This window comes from Astatotilapia calliptera, chromosome 17, assembly GCF_964374335.1.
Source record: "Astatotilapia calliptera chromosome 17, fAstCal68.1, whole genome shotgun sequence".
NCBI lineage: Eukaryota > Metazoa > Chordata > Actinopteri > Cichliformes > Cichlidae > Astatotilapia > Astatotilapia calliptera.
The window spans coordinates 31,006,213-31,020,872 of record NC_137438.1 but is presented as its reverse complement, the minus strand read 5'-3'; the positions used below and the strand labels follow the sequence as shown (position 1 = coordinate 31,020,872).

General features: G+C 40.2%; 1 protein-coding gene across 16 annotated transcripts in view; it reads right to left on the bottom strand.

Moving 5' to 3' along the window:
- LOC113008901 (ELKS/Rab6-interacting/CAST family member 1-like) overlaps nucleotides 1-14,660 on the bottom strand; it is a 209,969-nt gene that overhangs the window by 69,015 nt on the left and 126,294 nt on the right. For 8 of the 16 annotated variants that reach the window (XR_013902734.1, XR_013902736.1, XM_026146816.2 and 5 more), the window contains 4 exons: nucleotides 10,985-11,120; nucleotides 8,316-8,447; nucleotides 3,084-3,137; nucleotides 921-1,081 (listed from right to left, as the gene is read on the bottom strand). Coding sequence is in view for 11 of the 16 variants with exons in the window: in XM_026146816.2 (XP_026002601.2) it covers nucleotides 921-1,081; nucleotides 3,084-3,137; nucleotides 8,316-8,447; nucleotides 10,985-11,120 (483 nt within the window). In the remaining 5 variants the exon portion in view is untranslated. The remainder of the gene's footprint in view (nucleotides 1-920; nucleotides 1,082-3,083; nucleotides 3,138-8,315; nucleotides 8,448-10,984; nucleotides 11,121-14,660) is intronic. The other 8 variants (XR_013902735.1, XR_003270081.2, XR_003270082.2 and 5 more) reach the window with 1 other exon arrangement.

Here is a 14,660-nt window from a genome sequence, read left to right as displayed (position 1 = left end):
AGCAGCAGGTTTCCCAGTCTGGCTTCCCACAAAGCATACTAAGACTTTACATTTCACTGGGTAAATGATTTATACTCAGAGTTTGTATGAGGTTCTGGTCAGTGTGTTGCCAACAGTGGATGGCAGTCGGCACACCACCAAGTAGATAGGAGCACTAACCCGCACAGAAACTAAAGCCATGCAGAGTATGTTCATGTAAAAGAATTAATATAAATTTAAATGAACCCAATGGGGGGGCAGCACGGTGGCAAGAAGGTCCTGAGTTCAATTCCACCATCAGGCCGGGGTCTCCCCATGTTCTCCCCATGTTCGCGTGGGTTCTCCCCAGGTACTCCGGCTTCCTCCCACAGTCCAAAGACATGCAGTTAGTGGGGATAGGTTAATTGGAAACACTAAATTGCCCATAGGTGTGAATGTGGGAGTGAATGTAAGTGCGATTGGTTCTCTCCTGAAAAGGATAAGCGGAAGCAGATGGATGGATGGACAATATTTCGAACTCTTTCATCGCTTTTCAAGATCAGGGACATGATTGGAGAGCACACTGTAAAATATGCCTTAAAAGCTCAATGGGACAACAATGTATTTAGACATTTTTAACAATGTGATAAGGTGGTGCAAGCTGAGAAATATCCACACAATCATTTTCGCCATTCATTCATGTTGTGGTCACATTTTTACAGTTTTAGAGGGAAATTAACTATTTTTCCATTATATTGTTATTTTTTGCTGTTTTGATGAAACTATAACGCAGCCACATGAGACGGCTGAAAACGTAAATGAATGAAACTGAATGAACATAGATTTTATGAGGCATTGTGCACGTTTACGTACGCCGCGTGAAAGGACAGAAACACGAAATGTAACCAAATGTAACAGCTTAAATCTTTTTCAGTTAGATGGAGAGAAAGACTTCTTCTTACTTCATCTCCAGGACCTCTTCCAGGTGCTTCCGCCTCTCGGCCCGCAGCGAAGTCAGGTGACCTTCCTTCTCAGCCAGTGAGAGTTGAGTTGATGACAGCTTGGCTTTCATCACCTCCAGTTCCTGTTTCACCCTCTCCATAGCAACCAGCAGGTCCTCCACCTGACACATACAAGTTAACACAGTGTAAATATTTTGGCTCATTTTTTTTTCCTCGCCTTTCCTTTTTTTTTTTTTTTTTTTTGCACATATTAGTCTTTATGTCTGCGAGCGTGTCGTCTATTACGGTGCATATGTGACCTACTGTATGTTGATTTTCCTCCTCCTTGTTTTCCTTCCCCTGTCTCAGTTGTTTCTCTTTCTCCCGCTCTTCTCTGATACATATTCTGTGTCCCACTCTCTCACTGGGCATATATCAGTTTGTCAGTTTAATGTGAGTGAGGTCAGTGTGGATTTCTCTCAACGACATAACCACTACACACACACAAGCACACACATTTTCTCTTTGGAAACCTTTTTCTTTCCTTTCCTAGTTATATACTACACACCTCTAAAGTTATAAATTAGCATAAATTCGTCTTGCATCGCTGTTTTTCTGAATGCTTAAAGACAAACGGTGAACTTGAAGCATTGTCGCTGAGACCTTACAGCCAAATTAATGTGCAGTCCCTGCTTTATACTGAGATTGTAATTTAATAACATATTTATTTATTTTGCAAAACACAACTTACAGCTTTACAGTCAGATACGGCACCCTGGGTAGTACTTTAAACACTGCTGAGCTCAGACAATATTACATGCCATGTGGAAGAAGTTCTTCTGACCTGAACCACAAAGACAGTGAGATCTTCTCTTCTTATTTCCCCTTAGTTTTATTTGGATTACCATGTTATGTATACACATCCGATCTTTACATGTTTGGATATCTTTGCTAAATCTATGGAGCCACGCATACACACAGACAGCCAAACAAAGTGTTGCTTTCACAAGATGAATGAACGTGCCTGTTTCGGCTACAGATGTTTATTTGTAGATGTGTATGAATGGTTTAGGTTGCATACATGGATTCTGAACGTCAGATTAGCTTGTAAAGAAAGATGTCTCAAACATTTCTGCAAACAAGTCACCATAAAGAAATGCGTGTTATGACTGATATTTATAATGGGATTCAGCATCTTCTCCACCACCACTATGATCTTAATTTCTGGCTCATTCTCTCCTTTCGTCTCTCTCCAGAGCACTGACGGTGATGCAGAAAGGCAGAGTTCAAAAAGTTGTTCTCTGTTGTTTTCTCATTAATATTGTGATACATTTGTGTACACCGGTGTCAGGCTCAGGAGATCGAAACAAAGGTAATCAAAGTCTGTGGTTTTATTCCTGTCCTTGGGAAAGATACAGACTTAAAGGCTGTATGTGTCATCGATGTGCAGGTTTGTGATAGTGTTTCTGGTTTGTAGTATGAAGGACTTGTAGTGAAAAGCTTTGCATAAGTACATTAAGATTTAATTTGCAATTAAGAACACACTGGTGATGGAATGAGAACGGAAAAATAAGACGGGAACTGAGACAAAAAAACAGAAAAACAGAGAAAAAAGAAAAGGCATAGTGTTAGTTCAGGCAGGCCACAAAGTCAAGCTCAGCTGCAGTCCCAGCACATTAGCTGACGCACCTTCAGCAGCTGAAGGCTCAGCTGACACTCTTAAAGATTCCCTCCCAATCCATTCCCTGCATTATGCCTAAATGGCTTTCCACGTATGCCAGTACAACATAATTCCCCCACATTAGAAGGAAATGACAAACTTCTTTTGACTGAAGTGGCCCTGACTGAAATATGTCTCTTTATATCCAAACCCATATAAGGCCACTGAAAAAAGAAAACTAATTCATAGTGTACCGTATGCATGCCCCAAAACATTTCTACCAATTAACAAATCAAAGTCTTATCAATACAATTCTACTTTTTTCACTTTCCATCAAAGTTGCATCTGTTAACTGATCAAAATGAACAGATCCAATAAAAGCTTTTGTTAAATGGCTTTTTTTTTTTTTTAATTATTTACAACTTACTGTAAAAAATTAAGGAAATATAATAAAAAAAATTAAAATTAAAAGATGAACAAATGTAAAAAGCAGACGAGCAAGGTATGGGATGATTGTTTGTTACCTTTGACCACCTAAATCCGCTTGTGATGAACTCATGCATTGGAATGTGAGAGAGCTGCATACAAAATAACAGAGAAAGAGATGTGAGAAGCGGGAATGACAACAGTGAAGGAGGTGGAGACGGACATAAGGATGTAAAAGGAATTGCTAGAGGAATTGCGGAGAATACAAAGGGTAATGAAAAGATAGGCGCAAAGACAAATCAAGGAAGCCGAAGGAAGAAAAAGAAGGAAGCAAAGAAAAGTGATTGTTTGTGGTGAGAGATGTCAAAAGAAAGGGAGGAAAAATGCAAAATAAGCAAATGCTAAGCTGATGAAAGAGAAGCAACCAGACAGAGGAAAATGCACAAGAAGGAAGACACTGACAGACAGCAACATGAAATACAGTTCAGACTAGGGCTGTTCGATATAACGATATATATCGGATGACGATATAAAAACGCCTATCGTTTCATTTTACGCTATCGTTTGTTTCGTGGTGTCGCAAAATAAACTGTTTATGGCAATATTTTTTCATCGTTTTGATGGTCACTGTAGTGGCTATATTCATTTCTTAAAGTTCTCTCTTTCTCTTATATGTAATATAACCACACTACAGACGGACAAGCGCCTGTTTTTATGGGTTGTGGTTAGCAACAACAACGGTAACGCCATCGCGTGTCCGCTTGTTTATGTTCCACATAAACCTTTCACAATAAAGCTCAAGATCCTGTTGAGAGTTTTTAAAATAATCTGAATCACGTGAAAGAGCAGATTATTTACGGATGAGAAGTAAAAAAGAGCCGCCAGGTGCTAAAAAATAAACCTTAGACTCAAACTCAAAGAATTTACAGAAAATGTTACATTTTTGTGATTTATATCGTTATCAGGACGATAGAATTCTTATATCGGGATATGAGATTTTGGTCATATCGCACAGCCCTAGTTCAGACAAGACAGAAAGATAGTGGACAATAGAAGAGGGTTGTTTGTTGGGGGTAAGAAGGAAAAGATGGGACATGATACCAACCTGGAGTTAAGAGAGAGGAAGAGAGAGAAGCGTGATCATCATTAAAAAACGATTAGTGGATGGGGGGATGGTGGGAGGGGGCGAGGAGAGACAAGGTCTGGCTGGGAATGGACAGCAACCCCTTCAGTGTTCTGAGAGTGTTTCCGTGTGTGAATAAGGGTGATTTCAGCCTTTATTTTAAGCATAGGAAAGTATGAATGAAAGAAGAAGGTGCACTGAGTTCAAGAATTGAAATTGTGTGGTTAATAAAAGACGGGAAGCAGGAGAAGAGGACGTCTGTCTTTGGTTTCGGAAGAGACGGACATGGTGTGTCATTCTGTTGACTCATTTCTCTGTCACCCACACACACACACAACACACACACAAAAACGCAGCTTCCTTCAGCGATCATAAATACAGTAGTGACTAATGTCTTGCAGAAAAAGTTAACAATATTTTTATGTGGTGCTTATGCCGGAAAAACCCTGTTCATCACACACACACACACACACACACACACACACACACACACACACACACACACACACACACACACACACACACACACACACCTACAACTATGCAAACACGTGTTGTCTCTATAGCTGGACATAAAAGTTGTGTGTATGGCTCCCAATATGGAGTCAAGATGCGAGTATAAATGTCCCTGGTTTGGCTGCATTTGCATATGCGTGTGTACGCATTTGTGCCAACCCCATAATAAGTGATGTGTGTGTGCCTTTGAACAGGCCGGCCTCATTAAGGGAGGAAATTGTCTGCCTCTGTCATCATTTTATAATTTATTATGTGAAAGGTTAATTGCAGTGACGCAGTTGTAAAAAACAGAAACACCAAAATATTTATTTACAATTTACTTGTGGGGACAGAGGCGAGTTTCCAGTTCCAAAACCAAACTTGGGTCCATCTGGCTCCTGCTGAATGCAACGTTGTGCAGCGCCGGCGTACTGTTTAAATAGCAGTTAGCACTTCTTTCTGCCGTGTTTGTGCGTGTGCATTTAAAGAAATAAGTATGCATGTATGTGGTCCGGCGTCTTGCATATTACTTGCACTGTCTGCGAGTGCCACATCCACATGTGCATGTATGTCTGTGCTGAAAGGTTGAGTTAGTGCTGTTGGGAGAGGGCTGCCAGGAGTGTTTGGCTGCCATCTCCACTCATTCACCACACGCTGACGCTTTTTGCTCCTTCCTTCTCGACTGAAGCATTTTAACACGAGGACACTCTCCAGGACCCTGTCCTGGCCTAAATGGCCTCTGTTCTATCTAATTAAAGCTGTCACTTGTAGCATTTTGAAGTTTTTCCAGCCAAATGAACTGTGATAGCTTAGCAAAATTACAGTAAAGACATTAAGCAGCAATTTTTTTTCAAATTTTTTTTTTGCTCCAGGAAATAGGCAACCATTAAACTCAGGACTCTGGGACTTTCTTTGGGGCTCAATTTTAAGACAAATTTAAATAAAAGAATTATTAAATCATAAAAGAAACACATCAAGATTAAAAAGAAAGAACTCCTGTCTCCCACGTAGCAATGCTGCTGCTGTAAAAAAAGAAAAAATGTGTTTGCTTTTCTTGTTCACCATCTTCATCTCTCTCTGTAGCTCTCTGCTTAGATGAAACGTCAAACCATTGACCGAATATTAATACTTGTGGCTTTCGGTGCTTCCTCACTGTGTGAACGAAGTCCAGCCAACTAATAACAGCAGCGAGGATTGTGTTTGACCAATGAGTGATGATTAGCTTTGCAAAATCTAGCCAAGGAACTTTGCTTTGGGCTTTTCTTGTGGTTCGTGAAAAGACTGCACTGAAAAGAGCTAAATTAAAAAAATTTCTTAGCTTTGTTTAAAACTAATGTAAGGTTCCTGAGGGCTTTAAAAATTCCTACAGTTAAAAACAGCCATTAAATATTGCTGTTTTGGCATTTTAAAAAGCTTTCCTCACCAGTGAGACCCGCCTGTCACGCACTCAAACACAGCATATAAGTTTTTTTTAAACATGCAGAGTTAATTTTTGTTTGTGCTGTAACTTCTACCGCCCTCTAGGCTAGGTCTCTCCTGAAAATAATAATAACAATAATAATAATAATAATAAACCCACAATCTTTTGCTAAATCTAACCATGCAGCTTTTAGTGCTTAAATCTTGATTAAAGGAATGAAAGCAAAACTAAAAAGCAAGTCCAAAATGAAGAAACATCAATAAATCAGTGCAGTCAATGAAACTTTAACATATGATGATTCAACCCATCGCCATTCATCCAACCAACCCCTGAATGTGGACATTTACATTCCTTAAAAGCAGGCTGGTATCTAAACTTATCACGAAAACTAAGGAAATGTTTTTGGTCGATTATTTATTTGTTGTAACAATTTTCTTGGCAGTAAGTCTTATACCATTGGAAAGCCTGTTTATTTCCCCTTAACTGGTGCCATATCTACGGGGGGAAATGTATTTGTGGGTTGTGGTCATGGAAAACTTCCCAAAACTTCTCCATCAAACAAACCAAACATCTTATTCTGCTATTGACTCTTGTTTTGAGCTTCTGGTACCCCTGGTGCTGCTAATCAGGTGGCTGATTGGCACCTGATTAGCAGCAGCTGCTAGCACCCTGCTACAGCGGGTGATCCGGATGGGGCCGTGGCATAGGGCAACTTCACGCTGGTGTTCCACAAAATACAGATTTCTTTACTTTGTGTGATGAGTTGATTACCATTCAATGTTGCCATGGCCAGTGTGTCAAAGAATGGAAAAGACCTTACGGATAACACACAGAAGAGCCAGTATTTGACTGGCAAGTATGATAACATGATGGTAAAATACAAAATGAAGATTTATTAATGTTCAAACACCACAAAAGGCATCTACACTGCTGGGAAAGCAAATAAATGTCAACTACCTGAGCCATGCTCCAGCTAATGGTTTTAGAATAAAACTCAATAAACTACATTTCCTAATTAGAATATCAGATATTCACACATGTTCGTTTCTTGCAACAAAATCCCAGAGAGTTAAATATCTAAATGCAGAATGCTATTTCTTCTTGGTTGCATCATTACATCAAAAGGCAAATTCAACCTGTCGTGCAGATCATCTTAAACATATTTTCCTGTTGCACTAAGCACCTTTGAAAACTTCCCGATCCTGACTAGAATCTGAAACATAAAAACAACACTTCTTGTTTGCACATGGATCTGAAAGAGCTAAGTCTTATTTCACCTGTAATTACTATTCCGGATAATAACCTATCGTGTGCTTGACTTTGCCCATGATCTGTCTTTGCTCTGTTCCATCTCTCTGCCTGCTACTTGTTTGGCTCTGGTGCTCATTAACATTGACTGTGGGCAAGGATGTCAGCAAAATACCTCAAAAGTAAAACATCTGTTTGCATGCCCGTCTTTACATGTCGGTCCAGAAGTAGTCCGGTAAGTAAAAGCCAGAACAGGCAGCCAACATTTAGCAGGAGTAATAACAATGGAGTCCAGCCGTATTGCCAACAGCTACAGCCGACCGTGTTTTCTCAGGGCAGTTTTCATCCGTACAGCCCACACAGTTTTTTTTCTCCCACTTGTCAAAACGCATCCAGGCACTGAGGAACATTTCCCATCTCTATGGCCTCGTTAAGTCACTGGTACCCAGGGGAACAACACATATGCACACTCCCTGTGGTCTGAGGTTGAATTCACCAAAAACCCTTCCGTTCTGAGCCTCCCTTAACACCGGTACGAGCTTTCCTTAGTGCCTCAATATAGATAAAACACATTACAAATTGGAGTGGTCAGCTTGCGCTTCATTTGAAAAAGCTGTTTGTGTGTTGCAGGCTAAAGTGGACAAAATGCAAGCTGTTCTTTAAATAGAGATGTATTTACCTCCCCTGCAAATGAAGAGTGACTGGACAAACGCGCACACACACACACACACACACACACAGAGCCACACCTGAATGAGCTCAGTTGGCAAGTGTACAGCTACTGCCATTAGCTACTTTTGGCACTGCGATGTTTATCTATGTCAAAAAGAGTTTTTATGTAGCTTTAAATATGTTTGCCCATATGTTTTTTCATCATATGTCCAAATGTGCCGCAAAGCAAAGGAATGAATGAGGAAAACCCTCAGAAGTGAGGACATCTGTGTCTGTTTGAGAAAATAACTGATAGGGGTTGAGTTTAAGGAAAGGTTTGGGTCCTTATACATGCAGTTTCATGCGTGCGTGAGCAACTGAGAGAGACCGTACTTGCTTCTCGGCCTGTGTGCGTGCCTGCTCCTCCTGGGCGAGCACCACCTCCCTCTCGGCTGTGATCTGAACGCTTTCTCTCAGCGCTTCCTCCAGCTCCTCAATGCGCTCCTCCTTCTGACGGAGAGAGTCCTACAAAGCAAACGTATGGAAGAAAAGAGTATTAGTAGATGAAAAAAGGGATCCCAAAAGTTAGAACAAATAATCTTGCCTCAGACGTGAACGTCTGAACCAAATTTGTGCAAATCCATTAAAAAGTTACAGCAACTTTTCAGTCAAAACTGCAAATGTAGCTATGATGGGAATAGAGAATAAAGTCACTAAACTTAGTGGGATTCATCATCTGGGGACCCTTAATGTTAAATGCAGAATATATATATATATAGAAATCTATTCTATGTGTGAGTGATGGGCATATATAAAACCAGATATATGTGCTTTAAAATTAAGATTTTCACAATTTTCACATACCTATGTTCTGCATTTGTTATTATTATTAGTTCACAATACATCGTATTTGTCTTATATTGGGAATTAGTGCAACCCTTTAGCCATCCTATGCCTAAATCAAGCTGTTTCTACTTCACTGTCCCTTAAGCTAATTTTCATTCTGACCGGCTGTTTCTCACTAACACAAGATTTGAGAGGCAGGCAGATGAGGCATCAGTGCTCTGACTGTGCCTCGAGATGACCATATAAAAGTCTCACTTTCACACAGAGCCAAGAGTAACAACTGAATCATATTAAAAAGAAATTAAATGGAGTGTTTAGAGCAATCTCTGTGGCTCACAAAGATGCCTGTGTGATTGTGTTTTTAATTTCTCCAAGCTATTTTGGAGTAGTTGGATCTAATAAGTATAAAAGCTAAGCTTCATCTTTGAACATGCAGTTGTTACGTACTAAATGATGTGCAAGAAAAGTCAAAATGCCATGTCCCCATGGGATGAGGCTGAGGCTAAAGATGATGCAAAAACTGCTCAGAAATTGCTTGAGCGAGGTTTAAAAAAGCCTCTGAAGTGCTCATGTGGCCTAGGATAATTGGAACAAGCAGAACCCGTGGAGGTCTGACCCCACAACAAGCAGGACCCAAAGATCCATTCTCCAGTGGGTCAGAGCTGCATGGGCACCACACTTTTAGGCAGGTTGTCGATTAATATACATCATAACTTTTCTTAACTCAGAAGTTTCTTCGCATCACAACGTACCTACAAATGTCTTTTAGTAATTTTGTATGTGTGAGTAAATGACATGGCTAACTCATCTGGTTTTGTTTGACATCCATCATATAATTACAACGTGCTCTGAATTTTCTGTAAAAGCAGCTGCTTAGCATGCCCCTAGATTAAAACACCCTGGACACCCCCTCCCATTCACGTTTGCAGAACCAGAATAAAAGACTCAGAAACAAGAAAGTCTGATTTCCATCTCCCTCAGACGATTGTGATCACACATGAAGCTGTTTCTTATAAAATGACAACATGAACTTCCCACCAATTCCCCAAAAATAAGATTTATTTTTCTTCTTGCCAGCCAACTGACTTTGCTGGTTAAATTAAAGCTGAATGAATAACTAGTGGGAACGGGGTGAGAGGGAGGGGACATTACAGTGGCCATGAACAAACCTCCAGAACATCTCCAACACATGTGCTGAAAATCTTAGTCGTCAGTGTTCCAACATTACTTGGTGTCTAACTATGCAGACTGAGATGGACTTTAATTCAAAACTTCTTATTTGTATTAAATGAAATTTATTGTCTGAATTACTCTCAGATTCCATTTACAGTCTGCAGTGCTGTTTGAGCTGTGCATAATGACTTAGCACTGACACACACCAGTTATGGTTGTAACCACTGCGGTCTCATATGTCTGAATGACTCACATAACCATCAGCTCATCTCCTAACCACACGCATACACATGAATGACAACTTTTGAACTCCTTTAACCAAAGATCAATCATAGCTAGAGGGTGCATACGCATATGCATTGAGTATTTTCATCTGCCTATAATCAGAGAGGCCACTGAGGTAAACAATTACTGGAAGTGGAGGAGGAGGAGGAAGATGGACAGGAGAGGGGGGGGGGGAGAAGTGTGGGAATGGTAGGAAGAAAGGATGAAATTATAAAGAGAGAAAAGTGAATTGAAAGAAAAATTACATTCTGCAGATATATGAAGAAAACCAAAGTTAGAGTAATCACCCCACATATGTTCATCTGACACGCCCAGCACAGTTGGGGGGTGGGGTAGCTTCCAGATCCCGGGAACCATTTTAAAAGCCCACAGCACTCATTTGGCAGCTCTCTTCTTCCTCCTCTAATCACCTCTCCACCTATTTTATCAAACTTTTTCCCCTCTTCCCACATTTGTTATCTCCTCACCTCTTCTCTCTCCATCTTCTATCTGCTCTCCCTGTCAATTATCCTCTTCAGTTATCCCTCTCACACACTCCCGACTGAAAGCTGCATCATGTGTGTGTGTGTTTGAGAAAAAGTTTGACATTGCCTTAGGCTGCTCCTTGTCACATTATGATGATACAGTGTTGTTATAGCACAAAATATTCAAAGGACACCGAGAAGGGGGAAAACTTTTTCACCCTCTCATTTCACCCCTCCAACTTTCTACAGCTCTCTTTCTCCTCCTTCCTGCTTCCTCATCCTCCCCCTGCATACCTTTATCTGCAGCGAGCTTTCGTTCAGATTGTCCTCTCTCTTCTTGGCCTCTTCCATCATCTGGGCATTCCTGCTCTTTTCCAGCTGCTCCTTGTGCTTCAGGTTGGCCACCTTCTTTGATTGGTCCTTCATCTGTCTGTATAGACACAGAAAAATACAAAATAAACCCACAGTCACCACTCTAAAAAAAATAGGCTAAAAATAGAAATGAGATTTGTAATTTGGGCTCTGTACAATACCTCAGTTGATTTTAAATCAACCAATCAATATGCAGAAAGCACAGAACTTCAGCTTTAATTCAAGGGGTTTTATAAAAGTTCTGCATTAAATTTTTAGAAATTAGAGGCATTATTGCAGCTCGGTGGCACGGTGGTTAGCACTGTTGCCGCACAGCAAGAAGGTCCTGAGTTCAATTCCAACATCAGGCCGAGGTCTTTCTGTGTGGAGTTTGCATGTTCTCCCCGTGTTTGCGTGGGTTCCCTCCGGCTACTCCGGCTTCCTCCCACCGTCCAAAGACATGCAGCTTGTGGGGATAGATTAATTGGATAATCCAAATTGTCACTAGGTATGAATGTGACTGTGAATGGTTGTCTGTCCCTGTGTGTTGGCCCTGCGACAGACTGGCGACCTGTCCAGGGTGTACCCCGCCTCTCGCCCTATGACAGCTGGGATAGGCTCCAGCGCCCCCCACGACCCTGAAAAGGATAAGCGGAAGCGAATGGATGGATGGATGGATGGATAGAGGCATTTTTATTCATAGTGCCCCATTTTCAGAGGCTCTAAAATAATTGGACAATTGACTGACAAGCTTTTCATGGTCAGATGAGGCCTGTTCTTGGTATTTCATGACAAATCAACAAGAAGCTCTTCAAGAGCGCAAAACTCCATATTTACTTTTAAGTGAGTAGTATTGTATTTTGTATATTTGTATATCACTTTGTTTTCTTTATTCTTTTTAAATGTCCTTTAAGATGTTTGCAGTGTAGTAACAACCGGCAAAGGGCTGCATGACAAGTTTATTTTGATTACAGGAATATTATGTAGAAATAGATAATGAATAATAAGTATCTATTTGTAATTAATAACTTGAGCTTATTATATCATATTATCAACAACAGTTCTCTAACTGACTACAGTAGGCAGCCATTTCTCTCTCTTTCTTTAAAGATTGACATTGTGGGGTCAATTTGAAAGAAAGGCAGATGGAATTTTAACGCAGTCCTCTCAGAATTCATTCAAAACTTTGCAAACGATCGTATTTTTAGACAAAATGACGCGCACGCAAACACTGCCAAAACAAATAACCTCCTCCGTGGAGGGAGATGACACAATTATTTCCATGGTTAAGAAAAACATGTCTGAACACGGGAGTCACAAGACTTAAGGCAGAGAGGATTATTGCCACCTTAGCTTCAGTTGATCACTACAGTGAGTGCTCACCCATATCAAAGTTAGTAATAGCAGCTAGCTAACCTTATGCAAGTGTGTAACTGTAGTTCTGCTAGCTTGCTTCTTTAGTTTCCAGAGCATGTCCAAATAAAATGTAAAATCTAAGTGATATTACAAAAAATCAGAAATGTGGCTTGGCTGTAGTAAATCATAAGAACTTCTTTACCTGTCTCTAAGATCCTGATAATGTAAGTTGAAGATCCACAAGTTCAAGACCATCCTTTTGCACTAATTCCCCTAAAATAAAGACTACCTAAAATATACTTTGCTGAAAAGGGTAGCATTACTGACCATACGTCGTTACAAACCCAAAGCCCAAATTAGAAAAGCTTCATGGCATCACACTGAGAAATTGCTGTTTAGAATTATGTAATTTCAAAACAGGTGCAAATAGGCGAAAGTACGAAATTCCAGCTTTGTACTTTAACAGATCTTAAAAACTCTCTCAGCCAGATCATACCCACATGTATACAGACAGCCTGAATATGCCGGTGTTTACAGTTAAAGGCAAGAAGTCTGGGTGATACAGTAAGACTGTGCGATTCTTTGCAGTACAATGTAGTAATAAAATTCCCTTGGGCTTCTATAACAGATCAGATCAGTAAAGAAATTCAATGAAAAGCTATGAATCAATGACAAGATGACATTTTTGATTTCTGCACGGTGGGAAGCACGGGGGTCTTTTCACAGAGGGATTACCGTGTGTCGGGAAGCAGAGTCTAAATCATCATCTGGGAAATGAAAGGAGACAGAGCGATAGTGAAAGACGGAGAAACAGCAGAGAGTAATTCCTCCTGGGAGAAGAATGGTTCGAAGAGTTTAATCCCTGTTTAAGCTTTCTGCAAGCCTTTGTGACTGTGTCACAGAACTATCGGCTATCACACCAGCTTGACTTGATCTGGACCTTTCATACCTTTCATGCTGCAGACATACACAGATGTGGAGTAACTCAAGCTAATGCCAGTAAGGTTTAACAAGGTCTACTGAATCATGACATAGATGAAAGATAAGTCAAACAAGAAGGGTGAATGTGTAAGCATAGATTTGCCAGCGCATACACACTGACATTTCCATGAAACCAGCACACGTCCAACAAAGACAAAACTAAAGCGCTGACCAGCACAAAAGAAGGTGATCAAACTCAATAAAAGTCATTGTTCTCATACTATATATGTCCTTGACTCATTTTTATGTTTACATTTTGCACAGTAGGCGTGCCTTCACTGTACAAATGTTTATGCATATGTGTGTGTTCCTGTTCTAAGTTTTTACAGGCTTGTAGATAAATCGTCATATCTGTGGCTGCAGCTGCCAGTAAAAAAGACCTCCAGTGAGGGGAATCCAGAGCGTTTGCTCTCATTGTAAATCCTTTTTACCAGCCATAAACTGCATACTTTGTTTCCGAAGGTGTAAACAGGTTCACATGACCTTTGACCTTAGTCTGTGCACCACAAATCTCCAAGCTTAACTCTGCACATCTGCACTGCTGCGATCCCACAGTTTACTTTAGTTAGAAACATCTGTCTGAATTAATGAGTTCAGGTTTATTTGTTTACATATAGAGTAGTACACACATTATAGTCTGCATTCAATTGCAACCTTTCCTTCATCGTTCTCATCTTTCATGTCTCTTTAAGCTACAAATTAGCTGCTATTCTAATTTAAACTAGCTAAAAATAATGAGAGTAATCCATCAAATATCATTGCCAGAAAGGCTGAGAAATGTTATTGGCAGTAGAAGGTATTATAAAATCCTCTATGTGTTTGCTAAAAGGTCCAGGAGGCCTGATTCCAAACTGTCCAGAGAAATTTGTAAAGTTGTAATAAAAAAGACTAAATCTAATGATAGAGCCAACATTATGCTGCTGCACCTGGCTGTTTAGCACTCACTGAATAACCATTAGTGTGCTAAGATGTGCGTGTATGTTAAAGAGCATGCATGTGTGCCTCATGTGCGTTTAGGGGTTCAAATATTAAACAGAAGGCAGATGTAGTAAGCATGCATTATCTATGTTTTTCCTTTAACTTTGCACCATGATTGGGAGATAAAGTTGTATGAATATGTTTGGGAATGATTTTTTTGTGCTATACGCCCATGTGTGTGTAACAGGTCATAAACAGGCAGGAATGTTCCTATTGGAGGATTTCCAGGAAGCTTTCTGAGGTTTCTGACCTTCATGCTGCATTTACTGTACATATGTGAGAGTACGCGCATGTGGAAATAGAC